The 20,187-nt window shown below is 44.1% G+C and overlaps 1 protein-coding gene across 1 annotated transcript in view; it reads right to left on the bottom strand.

Moving 5' to 3' along the window:
- Positions 1-19,353, bottom strand: part of MMP20 (matrix metallopeptidase 20) — a 45,850-nt gene extending 26,497 nt beyond the window's left edge. Inside the window, exons 1-6 of the mRNA XM_006186197.2 lie at positions 19,227-19,353; positions 11,892-12,139; positions 7,153-7,301; positions 4,886-5,011; positions 3,930-4,091; positions 1,585-1,726 (exon numbers count right to left, since the gene is read on the bottom strand). Coding sequence (XP_006186259.1) covers positions 1,585-1,726; positions 3,930-4,091; positions 4,886-5,011; positions 7,153-7,301; positions 11,892-12,139; positions 19,227-19,352 — 953 coding nt within the window. The 5' untranslated portion in view covers position 19,353. The remainder of the gene's footprint in view (positions 1-1,584; positions 1,727-3,929; positions 4,092-4,885; positions 5,012-7,152; positions 7,302-11,891; positions 12,140-19,226) is intronic.
- Between the last annotated feature and the right edge of the window lie 834 nt (positions 19,354-20,187).

The raw sequence follows: 20,187 nt of genomic DNA, 5'->3' as shown, positions 1-20,187 counted from the left end.
GGGTGGGTGTTGGTGTCCTGGTCCAAAGGGAAAGGAATTGCAGTAACTGCAGCCACGCTCCCTGAGAAGCCACAGTGTGAGGGAAAAAAAGGACTAATTTAACTTAAACTCATGAGATTTCCAACAAATCTTCATGCTTCACCGCAGTCACGATCTCCTACTAACTGGACTTGCAGCTGCCGCGGGGAAACCCGCCCAGCGTGGCCTTTACCCACGACTTCCCTCTGTCACAGAAGGCCCAACGCTAGTCTCAGCTTCCTTCAAGCACAATTGTGGCAGCAGGTGTCTTTTTATTAATCTGCTGTGACCACTGATAGAAAACAAGTAACACGCGGTCTGGGCGCGATTACAGCACTACTCATAGCAACCCGCTCTCTCGCCCAAAATGACGCTCAACAGAATGGTCGCGGTCTCTGCTCCAAGCTAGCTGCGCCTGATAATGGCTACTGTGGCATTAACCAACCACACTTAGCATTCCTTCACATCTGCCCGCATACATTTTTAAAATCCATATTATTTATATGCTCTGGGTCTATGACTCATAACTGAATGAAAAAGACATCTGAAAAATAGCTCTGTAACAATAAAAATACTGACAAATGAGGGTCAACCAGCTACCACCGCTAATCATGGTCACTCCTGCAGCCTCCATTGCTGTATAATTGCAGCTACTCCTATAGTATCTTCATTAAAAATCCAGCATCTCTAGTATCATAACTTACTCACTCTCCCATGCCATTAAAGTTAAATGCCATCTCCAGCTCATCATTCTTTACAACTCACAGACTTACTGAAACTTCTATTAATGAGCCCCAAGGAAACATTCCTGAAACAGCAATAACAGAAACTCACATTTCAGGGTATTTCTTAGTAGCTGTAACTGTAATTAACAAGAACCTACCGACATCCCCTCTTTCTCTGTGCCTTCTGACAGCGAACTGACCATCGAAAAGCCAGGAGGCCTTGAGAAAGAGGGGTTTAGGAAGAATACTGACTTTAGAATCATCCACCTGTCTGTCTGTCCATCTGATCATCCATCCATCCAGTCATCCATCCATCCATCCATCCATCCATCCATCCATCCAGGCAGCAACCCTTCTGTCCATCTTTCCATCTCTCCAACTCTCATTAACAAATATTTATTGAGAACATATTATGTGCGGTCACTAGGGACACAGTGGTGAACAAAACAGACATCGGATAAATCTGGGTTGGTGTCATAACTCAGCCACTTAATAAAACGGTGTTTCCTTGTGAAACTTACGTGTTCTCTTGAGGGCCTTTCCTCACCTGTAAATTTGGGTTCTGACTTCTGCTCCACAGTGAAACAGGTTAGAAGAAAGACTGTACTTACATGAAAAAAAACACTCAGCCAGTGCCAAGAGCATAGCAGGTGCTCCCCAAGGGGTAGCTTTGGCAGTTGCATGTCTCCCCGGTGATTCCTGCCTCCCGTCTTACAGCCACACAGGACAGCCTTTCTGCACCATCTCTTCACACTTGGCAGCAACAAGGACCTCCAGCGCGACCCGCGCCTGGATTTGGAACTGAGCCCTGGCAAGAGCTGGTGGCACATCTTAGACTTACCGGTCCCGGAAGAACAAGAGCTCCTTCCCCAGCATTGTCACGGCATCGAAGGACGAGCCAGAGTCGCAGAGGTCGGGGATGGATGGATTATGAGGGGAGGCGTGGGGCACCGTGGGCTTCCCTGGGAATGTTTTCCGAGGTCCTAGGATTCAAAGTGACTTGGTCAAAATGGTGCCAAGATCTAGAGTCCCTGTGCTTCTGCTCCCGAGACCCTCTATCACGGCATGTGACAAGGTGGCAGAGCACGGCTGTCAACGACGGGCAGACCTGGGCTGGAATCCCGGCTTCACTAGTTCTCTTTCCTGATACAGGCAAATAATTTAACCTCCCTAAGCCGCAGTTTCCTCACAGTAAAATGGGAGAGGGCAATAATGGTACCTACCTCCCAAGGCGTTTGTGAGAATTAAGTAATGCCTGAGACACAGTTGGTGGAGTGCTTGGCACATAATAAAAGTTCAAAAAGTGGTGGCTATTTTTATTATTATGCAAAACTTCTTTGATAGCTACAGGTATTCCAAATTAGAAATATACTTTTTAAAATTGCCTCTGATTTTTTTTTTGTAACTGAGTACTTTTGTTCTTAATACGATTATAACTTGTGTATTTTCGTGTTATTTTCATACAACTTCTTGGTGTCCTGCCCTGTGCATAAGCCTTTTTTTTTTTTTTAATGAATTATAGCTAGTTTACAATGTTGTGTCAATTTCTGGTGCACAGCACAATGTTTCAGTCATACATATACATACATATATTCTTTTCTATTATAGGTTACTACAAGATATTGAATATAGTTCCCTGTGCTATACAGTAAAAACTTGCTGTTTATAAGCTCTTTTCTTAGGCACCCAGGAAAGACTGGGCGAATTCTTGTGGCACTGAAGAACACTGGAGGTGTTGGCTATTGAAAAGCGTCTTCTGGTGGATCCTCTGGGAACGCGGGACCCGCCCCTTGGGAGAGCTGCTGGTGAGTTTTCATGTCCCACCCTGTTCCTGGGACTGTCCGGCAGCTACAGGGGAGGGATGGTCCCTGTGCTTGACCGAGTGTTGTTGTGACCAGAACTGAGGGTCAGGGAAGGAGTGAGGCACAGCCGAGGGTCCATGAAGGGCGAGGGCTGGGTGAGATTGGCGTGGAGAAGGATCAGCAATGGGGTGAAGATCGGAGCGGGGCTGAGCCTTTGGGGAAAGATCAGAACCTGGAAATTGGTCAGACAGAAATGGGCTACCATTTCTTAAACATTGACTACATGCCACATACTTTACCAAAGGCCGGGGTGGTTGATGTGTGTGCTTCCTGGTGATGGAAACCCAGGTTTCTGTGTTTTGTTCACCTGTGTCAAAGTGACCTTGTCAAAACAGAAGCTTCAGCTCCTGGCTGAGTAGCAGTGGCCATCAGCATGGTGGTGTCTCCAGTTCACAAGGACCCATGAGGGGCAGGCAAGGATTCAGACTGGGTCCTTCTCGGTGGCCAGGGGAACTGCTTCACCTTGGAGTCCTGGGGCCAAGTTTGTAAAACGGAGACATTCACACCCAAGGGCGGAGCGGGACCGACATACACCCTCTCTCTGAAGGGACAGAGCTGGCCAGACACTTCCTGGGATGGAACTGATCTCTTCTGCCCCAGTTCCCTGCAGACTCTGACCGCAGATGTGTGTGCCCATTGCTAGACAGCAGAGAGCCGGCCAGCACACAGGAAGGCATGGGAGGGGGCAGCTGGGTCTACGCCCTTTTCTAGGCTGAGAAGATGGGGAGAGGCTCCGACAGGTAAAGGGTGAATAATTAGGCTCTGAGGCTTAAGGGAAAGTCAGTTTCCTAGACTCTTCAGCTTTTTATCCATTAAACAAAAAATCTTGAGATCTAATGATGCTTCAGGACTCCTTCCCATGGATTAATGGATTTGTCTTTTCGTTAAAGAAAATTGGATGTAGATTTCCTAGTAATCCTTTATTACCTTTGAAACCATCATGATTCCTGTTTTTAGGAAGATAAGGTCATTTATCTACAAATGGATAAGCACCATATATGCGAACCATAAAAACATCCATCCTCTCCCCGTGTCTAACTCCCGACCTCCACTCAAAAGACACACAAATGAGTGTATTTTCTATGGCCGTCAAGGGACCAATATGCTCTGAAGGAAAGCTGTAAAATTTAATTGTACATCTTAGAAAAAAACCTACTCATATCTGGTAAAAAAGCTCTTTGTAAGAGGGCACAGTTGGAGCAGTGGTCTCCAGCCTAATCTTTACATATGCAGGTCACTCCTGGAAAAGTATACTTTCTTTAAGTTGGAGACCGAATGCCTGTCACTTGCAGAGTTTGGGGTCAAGGAAGTGTCGCGACTGTACCGTACAGCGCCTGGATGCCTTTCACGTCGTCCTTGGGGAGGTGGAATCCGTAGGGATGCTTGTACTTGTAAGTTGGGTACATCAGTGCTGATGGGTCCGTGGAATGGGCCAGGCCCAGGGCGTGGCCAAATTCATGAGCAGCCACGGTGAATAAATTGAAACCTAGACAACATGAGAGAGAGAAAGACAGCATCAACCCAGGGTTTTACTTCCACTATCCCCTGCCTTCACAGGAGAGTTTATGCTCAAATCACAGTTTATTCCTTTTCTGTTCGGAACTGGGTTACTCAAGGTCAGTGGGTTGTTCTGGCAGCTAGCTTTGCTGGCTTTAGTCTGGTTCTTCCCCCCTTGGCTAGGAGGGGTTTGGGGTGGAGGAGGGGGGAAACGTAAATCCGTCCGCTTCGCTCACTGTCCATGGTGCTCACTAGGTTGGTAAAGAAGGGCCTTAGAGCTGACGGGGGCAGTGACACCTAGATGTAGGCCACAGATGCTTTACTGGCGCCCTGCTATTGTAGCCTACTCCCTTTTATCCACACACGGTCCACACTGAAGGTTTCCGGATGACATGCAGAATATCATGGAACTTTTATACCCATCCCCATCGCACGTCTCAGGAAACGACCGATTCCCTCAGGCCATTTCAAGCCTATTTCCAAGTACAAGTAAGAAACAAAAAATCTAAATAGTTGAAGGAAAAGAGAGTTGTGCGTTGAGGAGGGGGTGGCCGCTTCTTGAGATTACGCGCTAAGAGCCAGAGACCAGACAAGCGTACAGCACGACTGAGGGTGGGTCTTTTCCCTTATGTGTGCCCTTTTGGATTTTTGGCTTACTTGTTTTTCCTAGCCAGCCCCCCTAGTTAAAGGGTGGCTTGGGACGTTGAACCTCAGGGTTTCATGATGGAGGCCCAGAAGAAGGTACAATATTTTCCAGGTTATGATGAATGTGCATATATATACCATTCGTTCCCATAGTCCACTTCTCAGCATTGTCGAAATGTGTATCTCCTCCCAGGCCTTCTCCAGGTGCAAATGCATGGGCGAGAGTCCCTCGAGGCCCATCGAATGGGTAGGAATCCCCGTGATCTAAACAAGCGGGGAGAAACGCCAACAGGTCTTAGTCCTTCTGGCAATTTTTCAGGGGTTCATAACATCGCAGGAAATGAACAACTTTTTGAATAGCATTGACCCTTCTCGTGCAAAGAGATTGACTCTCTAATGTTTATTTTTTATAAGAAGCAGCTCACATGCCAATGAGTAATCTGTCCATTAAAAAATTAAAAGGGATGTTTTGCATTTTAAAGATGGTAAGCATTAAAAATTAAAAAAGTTCTTTTGTGGTTGTTTTTATTGCAATGTCTGTTAATTGGCACAAGGCATACCGTAGACTGTGACCATGCCGCAGATTACAAAAGGAGAAAGAACAGATGGACATTTTGTAGCAACCTCGTCCACTGACTGGAATGGGAACGTACTGGCACAGTGCCTTTAACATATGATTTGACTAAGACAATTACAGTAAATCGAACAAGTGTGTGCTTTCTGTTTCTACAGCACAATACAGTACAATTTAAGGAAGTGCCAAAAAAAGGAGAAAATTTCTGTGTAATTTTGATATGTTTTCATGCGTAAAACTCAAGAAAGCAATCAAGGTGTTTATAAAATTACAACTTTTAAAGCTTAATGTGTTTTTGTTTTCTTACCCATATTTAATAAAAAGCTCATTACAAATGTAATAGAAAAGGAAGAAGAACAAAATGAGGGATGTTGTAGAAGCTACTTTTCACAGTTCTCCAGGATTTTGGTGAGGATACCTTGTTTTATTAAAAAAAAAAAAAAACAACCAAAATGAAGTTCTGGTGCCACTGCCCAGGTTTTGGTGCAGGGCTGTTTAGTCCTGGTCAACGTGTGTGTTAGGGGACAGAACACACATTTGAAAGATCAATATCATTCATATGTGGAATCTAAAAAAAAAAAAAAAAAAAAAAGAAAGAAAAAGGAAAAGGAGGATACGATTGAACTCATCTACAAAACAGAAACAGACTCACAGACACAGTAAACAATCTTATGGTTACCAGGGGGAAGGGAGTGGGAAGGGATAAATTTGGGACTCTGAGATTTGTAACTGTTAGCTACTAGATATAAAAATAGATGAAAAGAACCCAAATTTCTTCTGATTAGCACATGGAACTATATTCAATATATTGTAATAACCCTTGATGAAAAAGAATATGAAAATGAATATATGTATGTATATATGCATGACTGGGACATTACATTGTGCACCAGAAACTGACACTGTAACTGACTATAGTTCAATTAAAAAACAGAGGTCGAGCCACATAACTCCATCACCCCAAAGCTGCCCTGAGCCACGCTGCCCTGCCACTTCACTGGGGGTGGCCTTGGCCCTCCTGGAGGAACAAGACCCACCATGGGCCAGGTCACACCCCCAGGGCCACCTCTAAAGGGCCATACTCAGGACTTGCTTGATCTGCTCTCTCCCAGCTTCTAAGCATGTTTCCCCACTGACATCAGATTAAAATTAAGATCAAGACTTGAAATAACAGGGACACTTGGAAATCTTCTCTGCGAAGGGGAAGTGGCAGTGATTCTCACTGACACCAGCTCTGAGGACGCTGAGAAGGGAAAGGAATGACAAGGGCTCCACTCCTCACCAAGGGGTGTGGGGGACAGAGAAGAAGGAGGCAGGTTGGAGGCAGGTCTGGCAACTCCAAAAGGTGGTCTGCAAGGGTGGGTAGGACGGCAATGCCACTCTCCTAACCAGTGCTGCACGGGGAAGCTGTCAAGGCCGCCACGGAATTAAAGGATTCAAGGTGGGAGATGCCTGGCTCATGTGGAAGGAGGTATCTGGCGATGGACGTCATCGTGGGAATGGGCTGAGGTCAGATGGCCTCCTAGCCAAGGGGAAAGCCAGATCTGACAGACTTTGTCCCTAATGGGGCAATGCCACGATGAAAGCGGGTTATGCCGAGTCCCTTCCACAGCTCAGGCTCATGATGACAAGGGAGGTTGACAACCCCTCTGGTTCTGCTTTCTGGCCACACAAAGACTGGTGACCCTGCCATGGTCTTGGCCTCTGCCCATCACGCCACTGTGTGGGGGAGGGTTGGGCTGATCTCATGGGTTGAATATTGTAGAAGGAAAAGCATTGAAACGTTTCTCCTCTGGATTAGTAAACAAAAATCCCAGAAGCACCACAGTACCTCCAGTTTCAAAAGAGATCATAATATCCGCTTCTCCTGCGTTTACTCTCACAAAGCTCAGGGGGACGGCACTGCTCCAGGCCTGCAGGGCCATCTGCACGGCTCTGTCCACTTCCGCAGGCGTCATGGACGGCGTGTACTTGGATATCCTGCGAAAACAGAAGGAACATGCTCTCCCTTCGTAAGAACGCCTACGTGAAGAAAGAAAGAATTACGTCAAGGCTGTATTAAAAATAAAAATATTGAGCATAAATCTACAAGTCAGATTTCTTTTTCCCCAAAATAATCATTTTTATTTTGCTTTCATATTTGTTACATTACTGAAGCACGGTAAACAATTAGCAAAATGAAGAGGAGAAATGAACGAGTTGAGATAATCTGGTGCTGGAAGAGTCTGGCTTTCCTTGTTTTACATATATCTATAAATCACTCATTTTAAAGAATAACACCATGGGTAAATTTATGAGTAGCTAAAAAGTCCGTTTTCCCTAAAGTGGTTGTAATTGAGAAGGGATCTCTTTTTCCCCCAAAGGGACTGAAAAATTTTCATTTGTGAAAAATAAAAAAGTAAGAGTTTTGAGGTTTTGCAAATTCTTATTCAAAGGCCATCAGGGTTTCCCCAGGGCCGTGGGGGATTGTCTTTTTCTTAAAATAATGTAGTTCTTAAAGAGGAAGTGTTCACTCGTCACCAGGATGCTCACTTGGACTGAAAAAGGCTTGAGTCTTTCTCATCAAGTCCTGGTGTAATAATGACACCTGAAGGCGGAAAAGTACAGAGCTTTTCAGGCCAAAAGCGGGTGGAGACAGCTGGGGTTTCTCTCGGACGTGCTGCTCTGGGGCCCGGGGGCTGGGGGTTCTCGGCAGCAGGTAAAGGAAGGGCGCAAGAAGGGAGCTTCCACCTGGGATCTGGGCTCGGGGGGAGTAACGGATGAAGAGTTAGAAGTCCGTTCTGTGAGAGCCCACCTTGACAGCAGACACCTCGCCCACTTTCTCTCTCTCCAGCTCTCAGTCCAGGCCCTTGCAGGTACTAGGAGCTTTTAGCAAACACTTGCTAAATGGAAGAACGAATGAATAAAAGCTAGTGTTTTTCTCGGCCTTCTCAGTGGTTCTCAGAACTCAGGACCTGTGAAACTACTTAGGAAGCCTGTTAAACACACAGGCGTGATCGGGAATCTGCATTTTTAACAAGCGTCAGAGGTCATTCTGATGCAGGTGGTGCCATCTCAGCTAGAAACCAACAGTGGTAACCCTGGGGGCCCCACAGGAGGGGACCAGGTCCCAGGAGGGGGTGGTAAGTAGCTAAACCCCAGCAACAGAATGGGGAGGAATAAGGAGATATTTAACTCCAGGGATTAGGGTCTAGAGGAGGGAGTTTCAGTGTCCAAGGGGGAACCAGCAAGAACCCTTAAAGGAACTATCTCATGCTTTCACAATATGCCAAGCCCACTGCATAGAATGAATCTGTGATTTTTCATGACTCTATAGAGTTAGTATCTCGAACATCTCTCACATGTTAGCTGAGTTACCCAGACGCACAGAGCTGACTGTGTGTGTTGGGCTGAAGAAGACAGAGATGGAGAAGGAGCGAAGCAGAAAGGAAGGGCACGTGGTGAGAAGCCCTGACCCAGGGACCGGAGGCTCCTAAAGCAGTGGTGGTAACAGCTGATGTCCTGTGAGCACACACTAAGTGCTAGACGCCGTTCTCAGCACTGTTTTTCCTTTTTAAAAAAAATATATTTTTATTAAAATCTAGTCAGTTTACAATGTTGTGTCAATTTCTGGTGTGCAGCACAATGCTTCAGTCATATAGGAACATACATATATTCGTTTTCATATTCTTTTTCACCATAAGTTACTACAAGATATTGAATATGGTTCCCTGTGCTCTACAGTATGAACTTCATGTTTACCTATTTTATATATAGTAGTTAGTATCTGCAAATCTCGAACTTCCAATTTATCCCTTCGCACCCCCTTCCACCCCTGGTAACTGTAAGTTTGTTTTCTATGTCTGAGTCTGTTTTTGTTTTCTAAATAAGTTCATTTATCTTTTTTTTTTTTTAAGATTCCACATATAAGTGATATCATGTGGTATTTTTCTTTCTCTTTCTTGCTGACTTCACTTAGAATGATATTCTCCAGGTCCATCCATCGCAACAACCTTCAGAGGTAATAGTAACGATCTGTGTGTCACAGCTAGCTGGGACTCAAGCCCCGTTCCTTACTGCTCCAAAGCTTCTGCACATAAGCACTGTGTTATATTTTGTCTTTTTTAAATCTCCTGGGCTGTGTTAGAAGGAGTTATCCTGAGATCAAACAGCTATACAGGGTATTAAGATAGTCTCTAGTGGGCTTTTGTTTTTGGTTTTGTTCTTTCAGGGAGAAGGAGGGTTGTTCAGGAGCAAGTGGATGGCAGGGTGAGTGTGCTGAGGGGGTGTGAGGGCTGCCCACCCCACAAAGGTGTGATCACAAGCATACTGCACTTCTCTAAGTCCCAAATTAGCTCGCTCTATCCCCTTTACATAATCAGACTAAAATTCTATGACACAGTTTAAGAAATGATGGGAAAGACTTCCCGAGTTTACAGAAAATTTTCCTGTCTTACCCTTAATCATCTCAGAATGTCTTGTGTGTTCCATTCCTTAATGGATGTTTCTTTCCCAAATGCTTTAATTTTTGTGGAAAGCTTGCGCTTAAGCCGACTGATAATTGTGTTCAGAGCGCCACCTTATGGACTTAGAGGCTCATAGCAACTAACAAGTGGGCTGTGGGACTCCTCTCCCCTGTCTTCTTGGATCACAGGGACTCACTGGTGTCCTGGTTCAGTTTAACAAGCGGTTCTATGACCAAAACCTCTCATTTGTGGGGTCTGCTGATTTCTGTATTGTAAATACAGTCATCTAGGGCTAATTTCAGGCTACTAACTTGCCATCAGTGAACGTAAAGTTGGGAGATGAACCCATCATTTCCATCATACAGATGAGAGATGTCATGAACATAGATCGTAGCAAGATGTAGCTTAATAGTTAAAAATCAACGTTTTCTTTACCTTTGCTTTTTCGTTGTATATAACTTATACAGATTTTAATATACAATATGATATCTATATACTTTAATGGTAAGTTTATATAATTTAGCTTTTAATACTGGCTGTGCTTAGCCACCGGCTCCCAAAATTCTGGGAAACTTAACTGGCTGCAAAATGCCCGACAATTTAAGGATTGGCTCCTCTCAGCTGTGAGGGGCCAGCTCCAACACCCCACCGCGGGGATTCTTTTAATAGTTTAGTCTTTCCGTCTCTCCAGATACCAACCAGATGTGCTCAGCCTGCAAACGCAATGCGATCCTGACCCGGCCAGGCTCTCCACTGCCTCAGAATAAAGTCCAAACCGCGGAGCCTCCTTCTAGAGGGCCTCGGGTGCTCGGGTCTCACTCCGCACACCCTCTTCCCGCACCCTGTGCTCTGGCCGCGGCACTGCGCCTCGCCCTGCACACCAAGCCCCGTTTGCCTGGTCTCCTTTTCTACTGGGAAAACCTCTAACGTTAGGGAGCGAAAAATACAAACGGAGCACCCGCCCACCCCGCCCCTTTCCCTAAGCATCCTCTCCCAGGCAGGCGCAAGGCCCACAGGTGCGGGCAGCATCCGCCCGCCTCCAGCCCCACCTGCAGGCGGACGGGCGGGCGGGCACCGGGGAAGGAGGTCTGGGGAGGAGGCCTGTGCTGGCCCCACAAATGGATGCGGGCCTCTGGGCCAGAATTCTGGCCTGAGTACCCAGAGCACAGAGAGGGTGTAGATTCTGGTTGGCTGTGTCCCCTTGGACCACGGAGAATCCTTCATTGCCGGGGGCAGGAGGGGGCCAGAGGATGGCCAGGCGGGGGCCACGCTCAGGTGTGGAGGCGGCGGGAAGTTAAGGTGGGAGACGGGGTAGCCTGGGGCTGGGGGATGACTAGCTCCTTCTTGGCCTTCAAGTCAGGCTTGTCACTGGCTGGTGCCTGGGCGACTTGGCAGCTCCCTCCACGTGCTGCCACCGTTCTCTGCTTAGACCTGCAGTTTCACACGTACTGTGCCTGTGTTTCATGTGTCTCCTCCCCCAAAGGACGGTGAGTTCCCTGAGGTCAGGGAAAGTGAGCTACTCACATTTCTATCTCCGAAACTGAATGCCTACGGTAGACATTTAATAAATGGCCAATAAATTATTTTTAGAATTAATAAAAAAATTTTAATTTATTAGTAGGTGAGTTTGATGACTTTGATTTGGGATACTGTTTTAAGAGAACGGGTTGGTACTGTCAGTTTATTAATTCTAGACTAGATAGTTTTTCTTTAAAGATAAATGTGTTGTCGCTAGTTGCTATAATTGTTTGTAATGCCTAAAATGGCCAGCGATTATGAGGTCACATTTTCTAGCGAATTCTCCATTATTGTTGTCTAGAGATTTGACCTAAATAGTTCTTATTCTTTCTCATGATTGTGATGAATCATGATTTTTGTTTTCCTCCAGCAAAAATGAGTTTATTCAGGATCAGCAGAGAATTGCAACTCGGGGTCTGCAACCTGAGTGAGCCCCGTGCAAGGCCCCACCCAGCAAGGGCGGAAAAACACGTTTTTAGAGGAAAAAAGGAAGTGGGGCTGAATCGTGATTTTTATACAGATCACAAGGAAGATAGAAGAAAAGAAAAGAGAGGGAGTGAGAGAGAGGCTGTTTCTCTCCGAATTTGGAAAGACTCGATCTCATTACCTGTAGGTTAAAGTATTTTTTTTCCATTTGGGTTCACCTGGGAAGAGGCGGTAGTTAGCCACGTCGGGAACTCCGCAGCGAGGCCTCTTAATCACATCCATCGTGGCCCGGTCCAACTTGCCCGTGACTCGGAGGCCAAAGAACTGCTGCAGCTCCTTAATCTTCTTCACCATGGAGTTGCCGCCTCTCGCAGCCATCTCGCCAAGCGGGTGCCCTCCTTTCTTCGTGTAATACTTGTCGAGGTAGGCCTGGAACGGAGAGGCAGGCTGACACCCGCAGCATGAGCTCTGGGCAACGCCGCGCTGGGGTGAGTGGATGTGCTTCTGGATGTGCTGAAGGCAGTGTGCAGGGCGTAGCCCCATGTTCGAAAAAACTAGATAGATTTGCATAGATAAAGCTTAAATAGGTAGATGCCAAATTATTAATGATGATTATCTTTGGGTGGGGAGATCTTAGATTTTTTTTTTAATTTGTGTGCATTTTGTCTTTTTTTTTTTTTTCCTACAATGAATAGTTATTTTAAGAGGGAAGAATCATGGGAGGAAAATAGTATGAACATTTCCCTCACAGACCATTTAGTTGTCAGTGAAGTCTTTACCACTTTGCATAATGAAGAGTATCCCACTTCTGGTGTCATACGTTCATTACACATTATGCAAAGTCCGCGTGTCTTTAACTCTCCAAGGCCTTTTATTGAAGCCTCTCATCCTCTACAAAGGCGCAGGGTCAATCTGTTTCCCAGCTGAGGCTTTTAATGCATTCCGATGTGTTCAAAATGTGGGGTGCAACTTATTTTCAAAGGGCAGGTTTCCTAGGGCTGGCTAGGCTCAGATAAGATTAACCACAAATTAAAAAGCTTTCATTTGCACCGAAAGGCTTAAAACCCCTAATATATCACTCAAAACACTTTCTATGACTTCTCGGGTGAAGTGAGTGAGACAGGGTCATGTAAATAAATTCAGCGTCGCAGCCTGCTGTTGGCCCAGGAATTTTGCCAGCTTGTTTCAGGAAAACAAAAAGCAGTTAAAGATTTATATCTCTATTTTATTAAATATAAACTCTTATATTTTTATATTACTAAAGGTATGTGTTTATTGTAAATAAATATATTATTTATCTATCCTATTAACTTCATATTCATGTTATATATTTTATTATATTCTATATAAATTATGCATATTATTCATTTATATGTTTTATATGTATATTTACACATATAAATAATAAAACAGTGGAAGCAACCTTAACATCTAACAGTAAGAAATTTGTTATATATATTATTAATATCACTGTGAAGTAATTCTAGGCCTCTACTAATATCATGTTTTTGAAAACTATTTAATGGCATGAAATAATGCACTCAGTATAATGACAATATACTGAGAAAAGCAGAACTGAAATCTTTATACAGATTATAATCATAATTTCATTAATAAAACAAACCATATAATATATACATATTATGCTTATGTTCATTATATCTGTATATTAATATAATAATGATAACATGTATATTAACATTTAAAATTAAGGCATTAATCAAGATATCGATAATTAATATATATAATTTATAATGAACATGAATTAACATAAGTAATGGAAGGAACTATGTCTGAAGATTAATCTTGTTTGCCTCAGGGTTGTAAAATTATGGGTGACAACTCATTCTTTCTCCTTTCCTTTACCCCAAAGTTTTCTGCTATGAACCTGGACTGCAACTGTTAGGGGAAAAAAGGAAAAGGAGTGAGACTCGCTCCCTTCTTTAGACGAGATGCTCTGTGTCCGTCCTGTGGGGCAGCCGAGCCTTACTCCTTGCCCTGCTTGTGAGATGACTTCACTCCCTGGCAGTCGTTTCTTGTAAAAATCTTAGTGAGATGAGATCCCGAGAGGAGGAAAAGGTCGAGGCACCTGAAGCCCAGAGGAGGGGCCCTGAACGGAAGGTGTGACTATCTGCTCTTCCATTTCCAACTCTGGGTTAGGCCGTCTTACTTAAGTAAGCATTTTATGTTTCTGATCTTTTTGGCAAGATGTTGATTCTCTGAGCCATTCTGCTTGCTCAAGGTGATGCTGGGGGAATGCGACCCTTATGGTCGGTCTGAATCACACTCTTCAGAGGTAAGCTCTGTGCAGAAGACCAGATGCTCCGTGTTTTCTGAGACCATTTTGATTTCAAATATTTTGTTGCCTTGTTAGCTTATGAGTTACACTGACACTCTAAATTCTAATTTTGATTTCACAAAATATGGTCACATAAGAAGATGCCTATGGTATATTAAGGGAAAAGGGGTTTACAACTATGATTATAGTCTAAGCCATGTTTGTAAATAAAAGTGTGTCATATGGGTACAGATATAGGTAAATACAGTGATAAACTTGGACTGGGGGAGGAAGTGGGAGGGGCTGCCAAAAGCTCAATTATCAAGAAAAATATTTAATGTGATATTTTTGGAAAAAAATTAAAATTAATGCAGAAAATCTATGATGGGCAAAATATCAAAATTTTAAATAAAGAGTCCAAGCCAGTGTCACTCCCTTGCCCTAGTCCCAGCCTGAGTTATAGAAAGCATTTTGAGAAATGTACACTAAAGGATTAACAGTGCTTGTATTTTAGTGATGGAACTGAGAATAATGCTTTTTTTAGTTCTATATGTTTAATAGTTTTTTTTGGCTGTGAACATAAATAATTTTTACAATAAAATTTTTTTTTCATGAGAATATGCATAAGATAGTTGACCTGCGGTTCAAAAGGTTTGAGGCCAGTTAGTTAGGACTAAAACTACCCTTAGTGAAATGAAGGTAAAATGAGAAACCATTTCTACCTAAAAGGAGAACAAGGATTGGTTACGGCGGTGATACTGGTGAGCTGCCCCTACCGGGTGTGCCCACGGGATGTGGTACTTGCACCTGTCACGTGGTGCCATCATCCACTGCCGTGGCGTCACACTCACCTGCCGGGGCTCAAGCTCCTTCCTGCTGGGCATCGTGACTCCTTCACAGATACAGACCCTGGCCTGACACCGTTCTCGGCGCATAGTAGGTGTTCAGTCACTATTCAAGAACTTATTCATTAGACCAAATATGAAAATATGTTTCTTTGAAGAATTATCTGATCTTCTGAGGTGCTGAGAACCCAAATTATTCTGGGCACTTTCTTGCCAAAGTTACTGACAAGATTTTAGTGTACTTTTCAGAGTCCAAATGTTCAGTTAGCCACACGGATGTGCACAGACCTGATTATGGGCCTGGGTCAAAGATTTCAGGACCCCCAAGAATCATTTCAGCTGCCTGCCTTCCACACTCCTCCATCGGTAAAAGCACAGGAGTCTGGGGTTGGCAATCGCGGTGGTCCTCCTTCACTTCTCTACCAGTGGTTGATAGACAGGAATACCAGAGGCCGAGAGGGTCAGTCCCAGAAGCCAGGGGCCCCGGTCTCCCTCCAACTCCTCTTTTTTTTTTTTTTTTTTTTAATTGAGGTATAGTCAGTTTACAATGCTGTGTCAATTTCTGGCATACAGCACAATTCTTCATTCATACGTGAACATAGATATATTCATTTGCATATTCTTTTTCACCGTGAGCTACTGCAAGATATTGAATATATTTCTCTGGTGCTATACAGTATAAACTTGTTTATCTATTTTATATGCACCAGTCAGTGTCTGCAAATCTCTTTCAGGGCACTTTCCTAGCGTTCTTCCTGAGTTAAGAGCTTAACTCTCAGATTTAAGTGTGCAAGGATGAGGTGAAGTTCAGGATATGGTTTCTTCAACATTTCTTTCAGTTTGGGCTAAGTCACAGAAATGGAGTAGTGAGAATTTTTTTGCTGTGTGATAAACCTTAGGTTCTAACAAGCTTGGGCAATTCCTTTCATTTCTTTTGGTATCAACTTTCTTATCTAAAAAGTGGGACTGGTATCTTCCTTACTGACCACCCCAGTGGGAGGAACCAGTGTGAAGATGCTTTTAAATGTATTTTGATATATTTAAAGTGCATATACCCTTTTACTCATTAATTCCACTTCTGGAAATCCATCTTGAAAAAAAATCCTTTAAATTAGTCTGTACAAAGATGTTCATAGAAACATTATTCATTTGGAAATAATCTATGTGTCCAACAAAAGACATGGTTAAATGAATTATAACTCACTTATATTCTGGAATATTTGTAACTCTTTAAAATGATATTTATTAAAAATGTATAAAAATCAAAATTTTGCTATGACATAATGATCAGAAAGGTAAGAACCAAATTTTGAATATAATAATTGAAAAATATCTTTATGCACAGAAAGTAAAATGGTAGTTAAAGCACCTGGATTTAACAGTTTGTATTTGGAAGGTTTTATTTTATTATTATTATTATTTAAAAATTTTTATTTATATTTATACTTAAGGGGAATTTAGGTTTATTTATTTATTTATTAGCATTTATTTATTTGTTTAAGTGGAGGTCCTGGGGATTGAACCCAGGACCTCATACATGCTAAGCACACACTCTATCACTGAGCTATACCTTCCCCCTTATTTTCATTTTTATTCTCTTAAAATTATGAGTTCATAATAATGTAATAATGAAAATTTGTATTATTTTTAAGGACAATTTAACAGCCTGTTTTAATGTTGTATTGATATTACTAATTTTTTTAAAAAGCAAACAAAAAAGAATAAAACCTTGGATTATGGGACAAAGCATTTCATCACTGCATCATTTTTGAAGACTTTATGCTAACTAACCAAGTCGAAATTTAAAGGATTCAGGGGGCATTAAATAAATCAGCTAAAAACCTGTTTATCTTTTTAAGCATAGATTATCTTATCGTGTTCATGGGTTCAGGAAGAAGCATTGTAGTATTTGGAAACGTTGCCTGCCTGGAGTTTCCAGGCACAAGAAACTGTTCTCTCACAGCGAGCGATCTAGAAAGAAGAAAGCAGTGCAGTGCAGTGCAGGGGGTGCTTAGCCTGCCCTGGGCTCCCAGGCCTGGCCTGACGCTGGGACGCTGGGACTCAGCCAGCACCCTCTTGCCGCGCTAGCCCAACATCAGCACAAGCCCCTGCGCCTCCCGGGCTGCTGCACTGGCTCTTTCCTCTGCCTGGACTGCTCTGTCTCCAGACCTTCACATGACTGTGACATTCAGGGTCATCTCAAGTGTCACTTCCTCCGAGAAGCCTTCCTGGACTACTCAGGTGAAAAGGCCTCCCGTCACCCACCCCCTGCTCCCTGGTCCCAATAACTCTCTATTATCCTGGTTAATTTATTTTCCACTATCACTTAGCACTTTCTGAAATAATCTTGGGCCCTTGTTATTGACTTGTTTATCTCTTCCCAGCATCTTCCCGCCTCCTCCATCATCCCGATGTACATGCTGAAAGGGCAGGGACTTGGCTTGTTTTGTTCACTGAGATTTCTCCAGTGCTTAGAACCGACCCTGGCCCAGAGCATGCAGTAAGCGTTCAGTCCATAGCTGCTGCATGAATGAACTTAAGCTATTTTGTGAACTAAATCTATCTTCGTGTCGTTCCATTTGCTGTATTGTAAGCCTGCCTCAGTTGGATACTTCCATAAACGCTAAGGTTCCTTTCTAGTCTCTGGGATCCACTTTGGAGATTTGCCCAGCTCACTCCAGCCTGCTGTGGCGCGATACTTGCTCCTGCCCAGGGCTGATGCCTGGGGCCACTGCAGGCAGGAGAAGGTCTGTCTGCAGGTGGAAGGTGTTGACAAGCTTCCTTGCTGCTTGGTCGAAGGTCTTGCAGAGAGTGTGTCATAAGGGAAACTGAGGTGGGCTGACTTGTTTTGGAGAGGAAGATGTAAGTGGTCATTAAAGACCCCCAACATTTTAAGAACACTTAATTCTTTCCAAATACCCAGAGCAAGGATGGCTTTTCCCAGGACTAGCTGGCCTTATTCCTGCAGAGACCACTGGGGGTGGCGGAGGGCGGGTGGTGGTCAGCTAATTGTTTTCTCTAAAGGTCGATAGTTAATATTTTTGGTTTCATTATGTGGTTTCCGCCCTTATGGTACAAAAGCGGTAACAGATGATATGTAAATGAACAAGTGAGGCCAGTTTGGGTCTGATGACCATAGGTGACCTGAGCCTGGACAAAATCCCAGTCTTCAGCCAGCCCTGATCAGTTCTGGCCCCAGCATGGCTCTCCTTCTGGAGGTCACAAATTATATCTGGGGAGAAGGGGTGCAAAGCTTGGTGGCACCAGGAAAATACAGTTTGAAATAGGCCCCCACCCCCCACCACACCGTGTCCTGAGATACGCTATTTGGAATTTAGTTCATCTGAAAGCAGGCTCCCATCAAAGGAAGTTCAATTTAACAGGTCTGTACTTGGCAGCCACTATGCTGCTTATATGCAGGGCTGATACTCAAACTGTTTAACAACTGGGGAGGCAGGGGGACTGGCCAATTTAGAGTGGACAAATTGTGTGAACAGTCAGGAGGGGCACCCCGGTGTGGTTGGGACAAAATCAGCTCTACACTGCTCTCCACACAGGTGAAGCCTGGCAGGCGGAAAGCAACCCTGAGGCAACCGCCGACATGCTATGGTTTTGATTGACACTTAAAAAAGAGACCCTCCTGTAAAAAATATCTTATCTACACGCCTGTCATGAATGTTGGAAACGCCATCACTGGAGACTCGTTTCTTCAGGTTTAAGATCGCCACCTTCCTTTAAGTGCCAGAAAAACACTTGTAAGCAAATATACTTTGAATCACTTTGAGTCACACTTCATTTTTGCAGAAATTCTAGTATGAATTCTTTGTATCAGAACCTCTCCAGCAGTCAACCGGGAGAGATTTGAAAAGAGGAACATACAGAAAGTGTAAGTAAATTAGGTACTTGGGCCATATGCTTTAGAGAGGAAGGACCCTCACGTGAGAAGTAGGTAGGCACCCAGGAAAAACTTGGTTCGCTCCGAATTTTAATAAAGTTTGTCCTGAGTACAGAACCATTTTTCAAATAAATGAATACAGGAAATTTTTCTGTTGTGATTGTTGGGAAGCTTAGCCCTAAATTTCCCAGCCATCTCTACTGTGCAAATCTGTCTTTTTGTTATGCATGTATTTTTTGCAAGCCACCTCAAATTCTGTGTGCAGTGAGATACCTGGATAGATCCTTCTTCATTGATTTATGCAATCACGCAGCACTGGTGCCCAGCCGGCCCCAGACACCAGCCTTAGCTGCACAGGAGACGGTATCCATTAGACTTCAGTGGACTTAGAAGATGATTTCAAAACCTTAACAGATTTTCCTTATTTTCTCATGATCCCCTTTAGGTTTCTTGGGGGGTAGGAGGAGGGAAGAGGGAATTGTGCAAAGATTCACAAACCTGTGCGAGATGGTAGTTGTTCCTTGAGGTCCTGGGGGTGGCTGCAAATAGGGAGGGGGCTGCAGAGGAAAACTTCAGAGCCGTGACGAGGAGGACAGCGAGACCAGATGCAGGGAGCACCTTCATCTCCTCAGGGTAGCTTGGTAATTATATCAGCCTGGGGGACGACAGACCGTGCAGGTTGGCACTTCGACCTTGAGCTGCTTTTATAGAGTTGAGCAGGTCTGGGCCCTCAGAGCAAGGATGAATCATGTCTCAAAAGCTAATTATACAGCTCCCTTCTCCCCTGATGACGGGGTAACGCAACGGTACGCAGGAGTCAGGGAAAGCTTCATCCTTTGCGATTTCCCCAGTCGCAGAAGAACTAAAAACAGGGTCACTTTTAATGCCATGGGTCGGCGACTTACACAAATTGGAGTGAACTTGATTCCTTTGGACCCAACTCAGCGGAAGCGTTTGATTGGTCTCAGTTCGGGGCCTCTTCCATTCCGCTTGCAGAAAAGGTAAATGAGTGGAAGACCATTGAATTTGTCCCCCGTCATTCTGGGCTCCTCACACATTCAGTCCCATCACCTGTATCTTCTGCAGCCACTTCGACATTTCTCAGAAACGAATGCTGCTTATAATGATGGTTCTGGGACACGTAAGATCCTGAATCATCAAGGAAACATTCCATTATTCCGTGCTGACTTAGGGTGGAAAGTGCACTGAGAACTGTTAGAAAGCTTTTGAAGTCAACACAAGAGAGATGTTCTCGGTTAAGCAAAGCATCGCACAGAACGCCCCGTTCTCTGTGCGGTCCGGCTGAGTGGCGCCATGGCTCCTGATGTAGAGATAACGGGGAGAAATGCTGCAAAAGCACTTTGGCATCAGACAAACTGAGATTAAAGTCTGTTTAAGATACTTCCTAGCTGTGTGACCTTGGGCAAGTTATTTAACCTCTCTGAATGTTAGGTTCTTT

This window comes from Camelus ferus, chromosome 10 (assembly GCF_009834535.1).
Source record: "Camelus ferus isolate YT-003-E chromosome 10, BCGSAC_Cfer_1.0, whole genome shotgun sequence".
NCBI classification, from domain to species: Eukaryota; Metazoa; Chordata; class Mammalia; order Artiodactyla; family Camelidae; genus Camelus; species Camelus ferus.
Note: the sequence above shows the minus strand (reverse complement) of the source record. Positions and strands in the feature narration are given on the sequence as shown.